This window comes from Caretta caretta, chromosome 28 (genome assembly GCF_965140235.1).
Source record: "Caretta caretta isolate rCarCar2 chromosome 28, rCarCar1.hap1, whole genome shotgun sequence".
NCBI lineage: Eukaryota > Metazoa > Chordata > Testudines > Cheloniidae > Caretta > Caretta caretta.
The window spans coordinates 16,211,651-16,228,324 of record NC_134233.1 but is presented as its reverse complement, the minus strand read 5'-3'; the positions used below and the strand labels follow the sequence as shown (position 1 = coordinate 16,228,324).

Genomic DNA, 16,674 nt, shown 5'->3' with positions numbered 1-16,674 from the left:
TGCAGAATCCTGACTTGGTTTGTTTTGTAGATTCAGCCTTGACGCTCGTTCCCTTAGGAGCTGTCTCTCACGCTGTGTATGTATAACACAAGACCGTGCCCCGAGCATGGGTGCAGCCTCTAGCCGCTACGGTAATAAAAATAATCCCGGGATCAATAGAAACAATTCCTGCGTAGTCAGATAAGAATGAAACGGGGAAAGCTGTGGTCGGAGGAACAGGCCGAAGATCATCAGAGAGAAACTCCCCAGCCTAGCGCTCTCAATTCCCAACCCTGCCAAATTGTACACGCCTTTCCTCATACTACGCCAATGGCCCCATTGATTTCAATGTGCCCGACCTGCAATCAGGCAGACGGTAAGGTTGTGGGGACAGGGGTCTTGAGCAGAAACCAGCTCGGGGTCAGAGTCTCTCTCTATGTGTGTGAGTATATTTCCTGCTAACAGGTCTGATTCTCCTCTCCCTACAGCTTCTCACTGGTGTAGACAGAACAAGGGGTTCCAGTGGGATTACGTCTGGTTTACACCAGGGTGAGGGAGAGGTGAATGAGCCTGTGAACCCGGTCAGACTCTTCCTGGTTTGGGCTGGGCTCAGGGGGAAGGCACAAGAGTTGAGTGAGTTTTGTCTCTATGGGAAGTTTGAGGAGCCTATGACAGGGATCAGCAAAAAGAACGAGGACTGCTTGTGGCCCCTTAGAGACTAACAAACTTATTTGAGCCTAAGCTTTCGTGGGCTAAAGCCCACTTCATCAGATGCATGCAGGGATGCGGTTGTTTGGGTGACCTCGCTGTGTAGTTCCACCCCAGACCATGTTTGCATTGCTTTTACCTTTAACCTTAGCTCTGGAGTGGGTAGGCATTTAATGCAAAACACAGGACACTGGGAGTGGGAGAAACTAAATTCTACTTTATTTCAAAGGCTGAACAAAGGCAGACTCCTTGCCCCAGCCCAGCCCAACGCGGGACTTTTCACCCCCAGTCCAGCGCCTGGCCACGCCCAACGCCTGCATGAACCAGCAACGTTTGTAAATGGGTAGAGAAGGGCTGAGGAGCCATGAGAGACACTGGGAGCCAGGCACAAAAGCAAACACCTCGAGAGCAGGGAACCCCAAGAGCTCTGGTTGGAGGGATGACTGTGGGGTGAGTGGGGCAGAGACAGTCTCTGTCATCCCCACACAGGACACTGTGATAGATGGGGAAGGGGTGACCAGCTGGGCTGTCAGGCTCCTTCTCTCCCTCTGGCCTCAATGATGGGGGTCAGCCTGGGTTCAAGGCTGGCCAGGTCTGCTGACATCCCCGGCTCCCATCCTGCCTGTGCCCAACCTTGTCATCTCATAATAGGGAGACGCTGCCCCCACCCCGCATCATTCTTCTTGGGGTGTCGTTCATGGCCCTTTGGAGCTCAGGGGCAGCTTCACATGACACTCACAGGCCAATTCCTGTCTGTCTCTGGCTCTGATGCAGGGAGTTCACAGTTCTCAGCCTCGGCTGCCTCGCTCTGATCGCAAATGCAGGAGTTTCCCAGCTCTGTTCCCCCATCTCCCGCCCTCTCCCTCTCCTGACAGTATCTCACATCACTGCAGGGATCATTCGGGCAGTAACCTCCTTCCCTGTTTCAGTCTCGGCCTCTCGGAGTATCTCACCCTGAGAGTTTGTGCTGAGAGATATTGATCATTGTCAGTGTTCAAACAACACAAAAAATCTCACGACAGTGTTAGACAAAGGTTAAAATAAAATTTAAACAGGCTATTGTGGCAAATGATCACTCGTCTCGTGAGGTCCTCACTGAATCTGAGCTACCTCCTGTCACACTAAGTGAATATTGAAGTATGTGATCAAATGGCCCTCACAAAGAGAGAAAACCCACAATGCAAGGTGGGCTATAAAACACTTTCACATTCATAAAGGGAAATCTCAGAGAGTCTTTTAAGATTCAAAATCAGGAAAATAAATGTACCCATTTTCTTCTGAAGTGGCTAAACCTGCTTTACTTCTGGCCTCATTATTTGGTTGTATTAGTTACAAAAGTTTTCGCATTATTATAATAAAAGAAAGAGAAAGAAAGACAAAAAATAAGTAAATCTGGACTCGCCTGGAAGAAGCCCAGAAACCATTTTACCAATAGAGGGAAACAGGGGCTATAAGGTCGGACAGGTCACACTGTGCCTTGAGGTCTATTAGGATTCCCCTGCCCTCTCCCAGGTCTGTGACACTTTCTTCTCTAACCCTCAGGAGTCTAACTAAGGATCAGAGAAATCAAACTGTGGTTCCTAAGCATCCCTCAGACTCACCCCATTGCCTTCAAAGAGCACAGGAGGTAAAACACCACTTTTTACTGGCCCAGCTCCCGCTATTCTAGCATCTAGTTAATTCTGGCCCATAAGGCAGAAAATGTACAAACAATAAATGGCCTGGAGCAATGTGAGACTATCTGGGAATGAGACAATCTGGCCCCAAAGGGGGAACTCAGGGACTAGCAATCACTCTGCTAATGGGGGGATCAGGACAGATAAGATACTGTCAGGGTCAGTTTACACGAGGAAATCTGCTGGAGGGTCACAAGGATGCGCTGGCTAATCCCGACCACGTTTCCTACCCGAGAGAGAACTTCCGAGACTGACGCTGAGGAGACAGAGGTGGGATCTCTGGGCCTCCCACAAAAGGTCCTGTGGGAGTCAGTCCCACTCAGTGGCGCTTTCTGATTGCGGAGGGGTCAGGGAGAAGGTCGCAAAAAGAAAAGGAGGACTTGTGGCACCTTAGAGACTAACCAATTTATTTGAGCATGCTTGTATCGTTGTAGCTGGAGTTATAAATGCTGACTATGCATCTGTATTTCAAATGTGTTTGCTCCTGGGAAACACAAAATACTCCACCTCCAGTCTAGTCAGCACATTGTGAAAGGCCTATTCCAGTTGACTGGCCCATCGGCAAAAACAACGGGCCATGGGAAAAGCTTATCCTGGCCGGACGATCTGTCGTGTGGACACTTCAGTCAGGGTATGAGTAATGGCTGCTAGAACTCATGGAAGCTTGCATGGGCATGTGACTAGATCATGAGATACTGGCCTCCATCTTGTTGCTGTACTTTTCCACAGACTCCTGCTGGGGGCTTGGCTTGAAACAAAGAAGTTCGCGCCACCTGCAAGAAGCTATAAAAGGGGGAAGTGACATCACCACTGGGCCTCTCTCCCCCTACAACTCGACACCGGAAAACACGTCAGGAACAAAGACTGAAGTGGGGAAGGGGGTCCCAGGCAGGACAGAATTCCTGCCTCTGTCCGCTAACAGGGCGAGACGCTGCTTGATTCAAATCCTGTCGAGTTTATAGGGCTTAGGTTGTGTTTTGTTTTATTTCTTATGGTAATCTGCTTTGATCTATACGCTCACTACTTATAATGATTTTAAATCTCTCTTTCTTAGGGAGTAAGGGAGCCCAGACTGGTATGCCAGAGGGCTCAGCAGGACCCCAGTTCCAGGCTGTACCCTGGGAAAACCCATCACAAAGGTACCGAGGGAATGAATGTTAAGAAGCGGTACTTCTCTATACCCCGTGCTCTCCCTCTCTTCTTATCCCACAGTCCCCAAACACTCGATAGCCCCAGCACCCAGTTCCCCGTGCTTCCTAGTTCTAGCCGCCCCAATTCTTCAATCCCCAGTTTCCTCCACAAAACCCATCCTCCTGGTCCCTCAGTATCTGATCCCCCAGAACCCTGGGCGATTTGGGGAGGGGAGGAGTTGCCAGCCCCCAGGGACACTTAATCTGCATGAAATAGCTCCAGGTACATGGGGGAGCCCAGCCCAGGGACTAGTGGAAGACAGGGAGGGGAGTGAGACAGGTGTCTATAGAGTGAAGGTCAGGCCTGGCCCAAGTGTCCTTCTCCTAATCTCCATGGAAGGGGGAGCCTGTCTGGGAAGGGCGGGGGGGGGAGGGAGTTCAGCAAGGCAGAGGGAGCATCTGGAGGAGTTTCTCTCTCTCCCCCTTAAACCACCTGTGGCCCATCAGCTCAGCAGCCAGGGCTGGTGCAGGGAGGAGGGCCTGATCGGGGCTTCCCCTCCTCTGCCTGGGGCTTGCTGAAACAGCTACCGCTGTATCCTCACCCCAGAGATGGGCAGCTGGATCCTTGGGAGCCAAAGGCCCCTGGTGTGTGGGGGAAGTAGGAAATGGATTTATTACTATGGCCAGCACTAGTAAGGCACTGAGAGAACTTCCCGACTGTGCGGAGGAGTCTCCGATGTCCAATTCCGTGTTAGCTCCACTTGGACCATTTTCCACCCTGAGGACATCTGAGAGCTTTCTTCCCCGTGTGGATTTGCTGCTGCCTGGAACTACAGGGGCAGGCTAGAAGCTTTGCCCATTCAAGGTCTCTCTGTTGTGTGGGTCACTGATGTGTGAACTCAGACTGAATCTAGTCAAGCTGTTCCTAGGGTACCTCACCCTTGAGGGTTCTCGGATGTCTGGTAAGCTCTGAGCTCTTACTGAAGCTTTTCCCACAGTTGAGGCGTTTATGAAATGTATAGCCTTTGTGGATTCTGTGACGTCCAATAACGTTTGTTCTCTCAATGAAACTTTTCCTACAGTGGAGGATTTATCAGGTTTATCTCCGGTATGAATTCTCTCAGGGCCGCCCTTAGGATTTATGGGGCCCTATGCAGTATTATGAAACTGGTCCCCCGATGCCCAACGGCAGCCCGGGCTCGCATGCATATTTTAGATAAGGGGGGTCTTTTGAAGGATTTATTTAAAAAACTATATGTCTGAAGATCCAAGCATTTAAGGCTAAAGATGAATACTGAGATTGTGCATCTAAAAATCTCTGCAAGGATTTTTTAAGAGATGTGATTTTATAAACTTCACCAACACACTAATGAAATATTTTTAAGTCAAATTTTAAACTAAGGTCCTGTAGACTGACATGTTCTGAGTAAATATCACAGTCATGCACAACTGTTTTGGTCAGTAAATTCAGAAACTGACCGTATATACCTGGGGGTTGGCAAATGCCTGTTAAATGGCTTCATTACCCCTTGAGTGGGTCTTTAACAGTTTCAGTGTTGTGCTAATAGGTCTGGCAGGCTGGAGGCTTTTTCACTTTTAAGTTACTAGATCCCCTCCAGAGGAAGACTCACCAGGCTGCAGCAGCCAGCTGTGGTGGGTGCCTGCAGGGAGGGTCAGAACAGGGATAGGAAGAGTCAGATGGGTGGACACTAAGACCCAGGGGTGCCCCAAATTTTCAGGTTCCCTACGTATGCCTAAGGACGGCCCTGAATTCTCTGGTGTCTAATAAGGTGTGAGATCTGAATGAAACTTTTCCCATAGTCCAAGCACTTGTGGGGTCTCTCTCCAGTGAGTATTCTCTGGCGTGTAACAAGGGTTGATGTCTAAATGAAACGTTTCCCACAGTCTAGGCATTTATATGGTCTTTCCTCCCAGGTGGATTGTCTGATGTCTAGTAAGATTTGATTTGTGGCTGAAGTTTTTCCCACACTCCAAGCATAGATAGGGCTTCTCTGCAGTGTGGATTCTCTGATGCACAATAAGGCCTGAATTGTGAGCAAAACTTCTTCCACAGTCCAAGCATTTATATGGTCTTTCTCCTGTATGGATTTTCTGGTGTCTAGTAAGGTAGGAGTTGTGACTGAAGCTTTTCCCACACTCCAAGCATTTATGGGGTTTGTCACTTGTGTGCACTCTCTGATGCGTAGTAAGGTTGGATGGCTGAATGAAACTTTTCCCACACTCAAGGCATTTATAGGGATTCTCTCCCGTGTGGGTTCTCTTGTGTGTAAGAAGGGATGATCGCTCATTGAATCCTTTCCCACACTCAAGGCATCTATATGGTCTCTCTCCTGTGTGCAGTCTCTGATGTGTAATAAGGGATGATTTCTGACTAAAGCTTTTCTCGCATTCCAAGCATTTAAAGGGTTTTTCTCCCGTGTGGATTCTCCCATGGTTAATAAGATGTGACCTTTGACTGAAGCTTTTCCCACAGTCCAAGCATTTATAGGGTTTCTCTCCTGTGTGGGTTCTCTTGTGTGTAAGAAGGACTGATCGCTCACTAAAATCTTTCCCACACTCCAGGCATTTATATGGTCTCTCTCCTGTGTGCAGTCTCTGGTGTGTAATAAGGGACGACCTCTTACGAAAGCTTTTCCCACATTCCAAGCATTTATGGGGTTTCTCTCCCGTATGCATTCTTCCATGGTTAATAAGATGTGAGCTCTCACTGAAGGTTTTCCCACAGACCAAACATTTATAGGGTTTCTCTCCCGTGTGGGTTCTCTGGTGCGCATTAAGGGCTGATTTGAAACTGAATCTTTTCCCACACTCAAGGCATTTGTAGGGTCTTTCTCCTGTGTGGATTCTCCCATGTTTAGTAAGAGATGAACTTTCATTAAAACTTTTCCCACACTCAAGGCATCTATAGGGTCTTTCTCCCATGTGCAGTCTTTGATGTGTAATAAGGTGTGAGCTCTGATGGAAACTTTTCCCGCAGTCCAAACATTTGTAGGGTTTATCTCCTGTATGGATTTTCCAATGCGTAGTGAGGCTTGTTCTCACACTGAATCTTTTCCCGCAGTCAAGACATTTGTAGGGTTTTTCTTCCTTGTGATTTGTCTGCTGAGCTGTGGTTTCCTTGGGATCCACGCATCCTCCCTCACATGGAATGGATTCATCTGGTTTCTTCCTTGGATGGTTTTCCAGCTGCCTCCCTGCCCTGCCCTGATTTCCCCAGGCTTTTCCCTGTTTCAAGCACTGGGAAAAACTCCCTGCAGCTCTTCTCAAAAACATCCCCTGTGGTTCCACTTTCCCAGGACCTTTCTGCTGTTGATTCTCCTCCTTGTTCTCCCTCCCATGCTCATCACCTGCCGGGAGAGAGACAATCCAGACAGGAGTCATTGTCTGTGCTCTCCAGTTTTGCCGGCAAAAGGCAACTCTTGTTGACAAAACAATGGAGGGGTACACATTACAACGCTACTTCTGGCAGCAAAACTCTCCCGTTTTGGTGACAAACCCCCCCCCCCACACACACACACCCCTTGACGAGAGGCAGAGGGCTTTTTGCGGCAAAGATAGAGAGACACAGCATCAGTGCAGACAGTATGTTCGTTATGTCGCCGTAACGGGCCTTCAGGAAGTCTGCCCCGATGCCCGCTGTGACCGCTCGGATCGCTGGTTTGAACTCTGCTGCCCGGCATCCAGCTACGCAGACATGCGTCCCCGCCCCTTTCAAAGCTCCCGGCAGCGTTGGGGCGGGAGGGGAGGAACGCACACACTCCCCCGACACACAAACACACACAGAGTGTCTCTGTCTCTCCTCCCACACACACACACACACACACACACACACACACACACACTCGCTCCCTGTCACACACTCTCCACTGCTCCCCTGCCCCCCACACCCACACTTCCGTTGAAAAGCGGCTGGCAAAATCTACAGTAGATACAAACACCGGAGTTACAGACTGACCAGTCAACCGGACATCGTGTGGAACTGGAAGTCCGCAGCCGTGGAGACAAAACAAAAAAACAAACCCCAGAAAATCCAGTACTTTGCCTGCATTGCATCTTAAAGGCAGGCACATCTGGGCTGCCTGTCCCCACCCCTACCCCCTGCTCGCCACACATGGGGCAGCCACTTACAGGTAGGAGGTGAAGACGCTGAGGTTCGCAGGCACAGCTGTGAGCCCCTGCTCCGAGCCGTCTGCCCTGAGGAGCATCCCATAACATCTTGTTCAGGGTGACAAACATTTCAGAGTTAGCAACAACCCCCGTTCCCGAGGTCTCTAGTGTAGTAGGATGAAGCCTTCATCGTGTGACACGCTACCTGTCCCATGAGCCATTGCAAGCCCTTCCCAAAGGACCCTGCGGCCAGTCGCACAGTGGGATAGCGACCCACAATGCACTGCTCTCTGTGGCCATCCAAGAGCGGCTAGCCTGGATGCGCTCTGCCGACACCAGGATCACAGTGTGGACCTGCCACAGGGGTTTAATTACAGCTGTGGCTGTATGTCGGCATCACTTGCGCCAACAAAACCCTGTAGTGTAGACGAGACCTTCCTCCAGCCCTGGTGGGCGGCGGTAGCTAAGCCGATAGGAGAAACTCTCCCGCTGACATACCGCTGTCAACACCGGCAGTTATGTGGGTGTAACACTTCCAGGGAAGTAAAGTCAGGGAGAAGATTCCTGACAGCTAACAGGGTGGATGGGAAGCCGGGACTGATATTTGCCGTGATGATACGCCACCTCTGACTGCAGCCCTGACCTGGCTGAGATGGGGCAGAACTGAGGCGCTTGCTCATGGCACATTTTGGGGAGTCCCGGATGCTTTCTGTGTCAGTTTCCCTGACCCCTCACCTGTGTGGGTGCCTCTCAGGAGCTCTCTCTTCTTGGAGGCCTGGAAATCTGGGACCCACGTCTCTTCCCCTCCTTCCAGCCGGGCGATCAGGTCAGGTTTGGGAATGGGAAATCCTGCGCAGCGGGGGAAATCAAGCTGCATGGAGTCTTGGTGGACTATTTGTCACGAGGAACATTCCCGAGTTTAGCCTGACCTTACATGAGATTAGAATAACTCAGACCCTTTGGGGTCTGCAGGGGTGTTGTTATGACCTCACTAGGAGTTCTCCAGATCTGTGTGCTCTGGGGGACTTATGGACACACAACACACATGGCTCGGGTGTTAAATTCCTGCCTGTTTGCAAGCCTGCAGAACCTAGAGCCCTCGCCACGGAGGGAGCTAGTCCCAAGAAGGAAGGTAAAGGAGAAATTATACAGGCAGGACAATACCGTGCTTCTGGCCCCTTGAAAGCTGGAGATGGGGTTGAATTAGCATGTCCATTAGGTTTCTGACTCCCCGTTCCCTTGAAAGGGGAATGGAGATGCACTCGCACTAGAGCTGTGGACATTGCGACCCTCCTACAATCTAACCAAGCAGGGAAAAACCTGACCGGATTCAGAAATGCTGACCCAACGGCTTTCAATAAATGAGGGGACAGGAATCCTTACCCAGCGAGGTCACAGTCTCATAGTTCTCCTGCATGACGTCCCTGTAGAGGGCTCCCTGATTGGGGTCCAACAGAGCCCCCTCCCCTCGGTGAAATACACACAAAAAGTCACCAGTGTCTGAAACAACATCAGTTCCTCCACTCAGTGCCAGCTGCCCCGGCCACAATCCCACTAGTCACGATGGAGGAGGGCCGGAGAAGCAGAATCCCGCTCCCACCCTGCTCAGAGGAGCCAGGTGTCTTCCGGAGCAGAGAAGGTGAGAGCCCCTTGTCCCTCCCAGCAGATGGAGGAGAGCAGGGTCTTCTCATTTACCACACACCTGCTAGCCACAGGCTGATACGGGAAGCAGAGCTCCAAGCAGGGGACAGGGACAGGAATCCCAGCACCTTCATATTCCACGGTAGCCTCTGGCTAGTGGGTCCAGGCTCCAGCACCGAGAATCTGGTCAGTTTTCCCAGCCCTGTCCATGGGGCCTTTCCTCTTTCAGAAATGGGTGGATGGTCACCCCCTCCCAATGGGCCTGTTCAGAAAACGAGGCCCAAGGTGAACATGCCCCAGCAGATTTATCACATCCTGTCCCCTCCCTGCCTCACCCTGTATATTTCCTGCCCCTCCCCTCTACAAACCACACACACACAGACAGAGCTCCCTGAAAATCCCCTACCTGAGCGGGCTACACCGCAGCCAGTTCTCTTCCTGGAAGATGGGACGACCTGCAGCGAAAAGCGGACGTGATTCTTCAGCCTGTCAGGGTGAGAGGGACAATCGGGGAGGTTTCAGAAGGGGCGTTAGTCCATGTGACACCCCGATTCCCCTCCAGGGTCTCTCCCTGCAGAAGGACACTCTGGGAAAACCCTCAGTCACTTTGGCTTGGCCTACACTCCGGCTTACTTGGGCATAATTGACGTTGCTCAGGAGAGCTTCTCCCACCGACACAGCCACTGCCTTTCGCCGGGGTGGGGATCTTATGCCGACAGCAGCCCCTGAAACGCTTCTCCTGTAGCCTCTAGCCCTTCATTACAAGACAGACCCGGCCCCTCCTGCCAGGACTGGACCCACCGAGGCACTTTTAAACCCTCCCAGGGACAGAGGCTCTGAGACAAATGCTAGAAAAGAGCAGAATCAAAAGAGCCACTTTGGAGGATTCCCCCTGACACTGATATATTGGAACTGGGAAAAGTTCAGAAAAGGGCAACACAAATGATGAGGCGTATGGAATGGCTTCCGTATAAGGAGAGATTAATAAGACTGGGACTTTTCAGCTTGGAAAAGAGACGGCTAAGGGGAGATATGACAGAGGTCTATAAAATCATGGCTGGTGTAGAGAAAGTAGATAAGGAAGTGGTGTTTACACCTTCTCATAACACAAGAACTAGGGCTCACCAAATGAAATTAATAGACAGCAGCTTTAAAACAAACAAAAGGAAGTATTTCTTCACACACTGCACAGTCAACCTGTGGAACTCCTTGCCAGAGGATGTTGTGAAAGCCAAGACTATAACAGGGTACAAAAAAGAACTAGATAAATTCATGGCGGATTGGTCCATCAATGGCTATTAGCCAGGATGGGCAGGGATGCAACCCCATGCTCTGGGTGTCCCTAGACTCTGACTGCTAGAAGCGAAGAGAGAATGATGAGATCACTCCATGATTGCCTGCTCTGTTCATTCCCTCTGAAGCACCTGCCATTGGCCACTGTCAGAGGACAGGATACAAGGCTAGACCGACCATTGGTCTGACCCAGCGTGGCCGTTCTTCTGTTCTTATTGTCCGCCAGGCAGCGCATCCGCCCAGCAGTGCCATGACTTGACAGGGTCAGGAAATGGCCTTTCCTCTCTCTGCGCCTCACCTTGATCCCAGGACACTCAATCTGCCCCGGGTGCCGCAGTGAATGGATCTGGGCAGGCTGGGGAGCCGGGAACCTCTCTCTCTACTTCTTGTTCCTGCTGCCCGTTTCGGTGTCACCCTTCCCCTTTCGGTCTCCTTCCCGCTCCGCTCTGCCTGGGAGAACTGGGGACTGTCCTGTGCCCATGGGCATTTGCTCTCCAGTGTGAGTCTCCAGAGGGCAACAGCTCTGGGACCCGCAGACAGATGGGGAGCCCCTTCCCCTCTGGTACAACTCACCAGCTGGTCCCTGAAAGGGGGTGTCATAAATATAAAGGGAAGGGTAAACCCCTTTGAAATCCCTCCTGGCCAGGGGAAAGCTCCTCTCACCTGTAAAGGGTTAAGAAGCTAAAGGTAACCTCGCTGGCACCTGACCAAAATGACCAATGAGGAGACAAGATACTTTCAAAAGCTGGGAGGAGGGAGACAAACAAAGGGTTTGTGTCTGTCTGTGTGCTGCTCTTGCCAGAGACAGAACAGGAATGGAGTCTTAGAACTTTTAGTAAGTAATCTAGCTAGGTATGTGTTAGATTATGATTTCTTTAAATGGCTGAGAAAAGAATTGTGCTGAATAGAATAACTATTTCTGTCTGTATATCTTTTTTGTAACTTAAGGTTTTGCCTAGAGGGGTTCTCTATGTTTTTGAATCTAATTACCCTGTAAGATATCTACCATCCTGATTTTACAGGGGGGATTTCTTTATTTCTATTTACTTCTATTTTTTATTAAAAGTCTTCTTGTAAAAGCTGAATGCTTTTTCATTGTTCTCAGATCCAAGGGTTTGGGTCTGTGGTCACCTATGCAAATTGGTGAGGCTTTTTATCCAACATTTCCCAGGAAAGGGGGGGTGCAAGTGTTGGGAGGATTGTTCATTGTTCTTAAGATCCAAGGGTCTGGGTCTGTAGTCACCTAGGCAAATTGGTGAGGCTTTTTTACCAAACCTTGTCCAGGAAGTGGGGTGCAAGGTTTTGGGAAGTATTTTGGGGGGAAAGACGCGTCCAAACAGCTCTTCCCCAGTAACCAGTATTAGTTTGGTGGTGGTAGCGGCCATTCCAAGGATAACGGGTGTAATATTTTGTACCTTGGGGAAGTTTTGACCTAAGCTGGTAAAGATAAGCTTAGGAGGTTTTTCATGCAGGTCCCCACATCTGTACCCTAGAGTTCAGAGTGGGGGAGGAACCGTGACATGGTGGCACAGTGGTGGGATTAACCTGAAATCATCTGAGATCCAGTTGAGATTTTTTGAACTAGAAATACAGAGTTTAAAAAGGAAATTTTTTTTTCTTTGGAAAGAAAGTCCAGAAAGCAGCTTTGAAACTTTGGCCAAGCAGAGACAAAAGGGGATTATCTTGTGAATTGCAGGTTTTTTTTGCCTGGAGGCAGGGTACTTAACTCCTGCAGGGAAATTCACAGTCTTCCAACCCATTGTTTTTTTTTTTTTTCTTTTCTTCCTAAAAGTAAATAGGGGGTGTGTGTTCTACCCATTTGCTTTTTCTTTGGGCTGGGTAAGCAGGTTTCCAAGCAGTTGGAGGTTTTTTGCTTTAATTTGGGCCCAGAGCAGAGACAAGGGAATTGTCTTTTTCTGTAGGCTGACAATCACTATCAGAGAATAGGTATTCTATTGCAGCACAGCAAAATTTTACAGCCAAGTTTTGTTTGTTTATTTCTAAACCTCGGGTGTAAAGTTAGTTAAAAACAGAGAGGTTAGAATGACCAAATCCTCAGCTCGACTACAGCTGGAATTAGCCAAATTTCAGGCTGAGGAAAGACAAAGGGAACATGAAAGACAGATAGAACTCATGCGGCTGAAGAAGGAACAAGAAAGGGAGGCAGCGAGAGAAGCAGAACAACACCAAGCGGCTGCTCACAGGAGAGCTATGGAAGCAAGGGACAAAGAACTGGAGGAGAAGGAAAAAGAGAGGAAGTATGTGGAGGAGATGGAGAAGATAAAGGCCCAGCAGAATATACCAACAAACCCTAGCAATCCTTCTCCAGGTACCACTTCCCATCCCAGAAAGTTCCCCACCTACAAGGCAGGTGATGATACTGAGGCCTTCTTAGAAAACTTCGAAAGGGCCTGCCTTGGGTACAACATCTCTACTGACCAATACATGGTAGAGCTGAGGCCGCAGCTCAGTGGACCCTTAGCTGAGGTGGCAGCTGAAATGCCTAAAGAACACCTGAACAAGTATGAACTGTTTAAATCCAAGGCAAGAGTCAGAATGGGGATAACACCCGAGCAGTCTCGTCGGAGGTTCAGAGCCCTAAGGTGGAAACCAGACATGTCATTTACCCGACATGCCTACCACATTGTGAAACATTGGGATGCCTGGATATCAGGAGCAAGTGTTGAATCTCCAGTAAATTTGCCCTTCCTAATGCAAATGGAACAATTCTTAGAGGGTGTTCCTGAGGAAATAGAAAGATACATCCTAGATGGGAAACCCAAAACTGTAATTGAGGCAGGAGAGATTGGAGCCAGATGGGTGGAGGTGGCAGAGAAGAAGAAAACTGGTCGCAGTTGGAGCGGAGACCAGAAGGGACCACCCCAGACCACACCTTATTACCGGGGGCCGCCCAAAGCCCCACCTACCTCCCAAAGAACCCTCCAGACCCCTTATCGTCCCACCACCCCGTTCTCCAGCAACCCTCCTCGCCCCAGTGACCCGTCAGCTGGACGATGTTTTAAGTGTAACGAGCTGGGGCATGTAAAGGCCAACTGCCCCAAGAACCCCAACAGATTACAGTTCATTGCACCGGAATCACACCAGAGGTCCACAGGCCCAGATACCTCCCAGATACCCTTGGAGCGGAGGGAAACTGTGAGTGTGGGTGGGAAGAAGGTCACCGCGTGGAGGGACACCGGAGCACAAGTGTCAGCTATCCATGCTTCCTTAGTGGACCCCAATTTAATCAACCCAGAGATCCAAGTGACGATTCAACCCTTCAAGTCCAACTCTTTCAATTTGCCTACAGCCAAGTTACCTGTCCAGTACAAGGGCTGGTCAGGAACGTGGACTTTTGCAGTCTATGATGATTATCCCATCCCCATGCTGTTGGGGGAGGACTTGGCCAATCATGTGAAGCAGGCCAAGAGGGTGGGAATGGTCACCCGCAGCCAGGCTAAACAAGCCGTGAGGCCTAGCTCTGTTCCGGAAACTTCTATCAGGACCCAGTCAGAGGTGATGGACCCGGACCCCAGGCCAATGTCTGCAACAGCAGTAGTGGATCCAGTCCCAGAGACCCAGACGGAACCAGTCCTAGAACCGGAACCAGCCGAACAACCAACACCAGACCCCGTGTCAGCACTGAATCCAGTACTTGCAACCTCAACACCAGAAGGCCCCACTGAACCTGAACTGGCAGCAGCCGATAACCCTACACAAGAGGCTCAGCCGGAGCCTGAATCCCAACATAGTGCACCAGCGGAGAGCGGTTCACAGTCAACAGAAACAGCTCCATCCCCTATATCGCTTCCAGAGGGACCAAGCCTAGGTCCACAATCCCATGAGGAACTGATGTCTCCAGCATCAAGGGAACAGTTCCAGACCGAACAGGAAGCAGATGAAAGCCTCCAGAGAGCTTGGACGGCGGCACGGAGCAACCCACCGCCTCTCAGCTCTTCTAATCGATCCAGGTTTGTTGTAGAAAGAGGACTTTTATACAAGGAAACTCTTTCTGGTGGACACCAGGAAGACTGGCATCCTCAGAGACAGTTGGTAGTTCCAACTAAATACCGGGCCAAGCTCTTGAGCTTAGCCCATGATCACCCTAGTGGCCATGCTGGGGTGAACAGGACCAAAGACCGTTTGGGGGGGTCATTCCACTGGGAGGGAATGGGCAAGGATGTTTCTACCTATGTCCAGTCTTGTGAGGTGTGCCAAAGAGTGGGAAAACCCCAAGACCAGGTCAAAGCCCCTCTCCAGCCACTCCCCATCATTGAAGTTCCATTTCAGCGAGTAGCTGTGGATATTCTGGGTCCTTTTCCGAAAAAGACACCCAGAGGAAAGCAGTACATACTGACTTTCATGGATTTTGCCACCCGATGGCCGGAAGCAGTAGCTCTAAGCAACACCAGGGCTATAAGTGTGTGCCAGGCACTAGCAGACATTTTTGCCAGGGTAGGTTGGCCCTCCGACATCCTCACAGATGCAGGGACTAATTTCCTGGCAGGAACTATGAAAAACCTTTGGGAAGCTCATGGGGTAAATCACTTGGTTGCCACTCCTTACCACCATCAAACAAATGGCATGGTGGAGAAGTTTAATGGAACTTTGGGGGCCATGATACGTAAATTTGTAAATGAGCACTCCAATGATTGGGACCTAGTGTTGCAGCAGTTGCTCTTTGCCTACAGAGCTGTACCACATCCCAGTTTAGGGTTTTCCCCATTTGAACTTGTATATGGCCGTGAGGTTAAGGGGCCATTGCAGTTGGTGAAGCAGCAATGGGAGGGATTTACACCTTCTCCAGGAACTAACATTCTGGACTTTGTAACCAACCTACAAAACACCCTCCGAACCTCTTTAGCCCTTGCTAGAGAAAACTTACAGGATGCTCAAAAAGAGCAAAAAGCCTGGTATGATAAACATGCCAGAGAGCGTTCCTTCAAAGTAGGAGACCAGGTCATGGTCTTAAAGGCGCTCCAGGCCCATAAAATGGAAGCATCGTGGGAAGGGCCATTCACGGTCCAGGAGCGCCTGGGAGCTGTTAATTATCTCATAGCATTCCCCACCTCCAACCGAAAGCCTAAGGTGTACCATATTAATTCTCTAAAGCCCTTTTATTCCAGAGAATTAAAGGTTTGTCAGTTTACAGCCCAGGGAGAAGACGACGCTGAGTGGCCTGAAGGTGTTTACTACGAAGGGAAATGTGCTGGTGGTGTGGAAGAGGTGAACCTCTCCATGACCCTTGGGCGTATGCAGCGACAGCAGATCCAGGAGCTGTGCACTAGCTACGCGCCAACGTTCTCAGCCACCCCAGGACTGACTGAACGGGCATACCACTCCATTGACACAGGTAATGCTCACCCAATTAGGGTCCAACCTTACCGGGTGTCTCCTCAAGCTAAAACTGCTATAGAACGGGAGATCCAGGATATGTTACAGATGGGGGTAATCCGCCCCTCTGAAAGTGCATGGGCATCTCCAGTGGTTCTAGTTCCCAAACCAGATGGGGAAATACGTTTTTGCGTGGACTACCGTAAGCTAAATGCTGTAACTCGCCCAGACAACTATCCAATGCCACGCACAGATGAACTATTAGAGAAACTGGGACGGGCCCAGTTCATCTCTACCTTGGACTTAACCAAGGGGTACTGGCAGGTACCGCTAGACGAATCTGCCAAGGAAAGGTCAGCCTTCATCACACATCTCGGGCTGTATGAATTTAATGTACTCCCTTTCGGGCTGCGAAATGCACCCGCCACTTTCCAAAGACTTGTAGATGGTCTCCTAGCGGGATTAGGAGAATATGCAGTCGCCTACCTTGACGATGTGGCCATATTTTCGGATTCCTGGGCAGACCACCTGGAACATCTACAAAAAGTCCTTGAGCGCATAAGGGAGGCAGGACTAACTGTTAAGGCTAAGAAGTGTCAAATAGGCCTAAACAGAGTGACTTACCTTGGACACCAGGTGGGTCAAGGAACTATCAGCCCCCTACAGGCCAAAGTGGATGCTATCCAAAAGTGGCCTGTCCCAAAGTCAAAGAAACAGGTTCAATCCTTCTTAGGCTTGGCCGGTTATTACAGACGATTTGTACCGCACTACAGCCAAATCGCTGC

At 50.1% G+C, this 16,674-nt stretch overlaps 2 protein-coding genes across 2 annotated transcripts in view; one reads left to right on the top strand and one right to left on the bottom strand.

The window, feature by feature from the left end:
• LOC142068369 (uncharacterized) overlaps positions 1–16,674 on the top strand; it is a 295,529-nt gene that overhangs the window by 51,995 nt on the left and 226,860 nt on the right.
• Positions 2,754–9,918, bottom strand: LOC142070320 (uncharacterized). Its single transcript, XM_075123931.1, has 7 exons — positions 9,896–9,918; positions 9,669–9,748; positions 9,324–9,524; positions 9,005–9,121; positions 8,357–8,470; positions 7,643–7,729; positions 2,754–6,864 (listed from the first exon to the last, which is right to left on the bottom strand). The coding sequence occupies exons 1-7, from the start codon at positions 9,901–9,903 to the stop codon at positions 5,408–5,410; spliced, it is 2,064 nt and encodes a 687-aa protein (XP_074980032.1). The 5' UTR covers positions 9,904–9,918; the 3' UTR covers positions 2,754–5,407.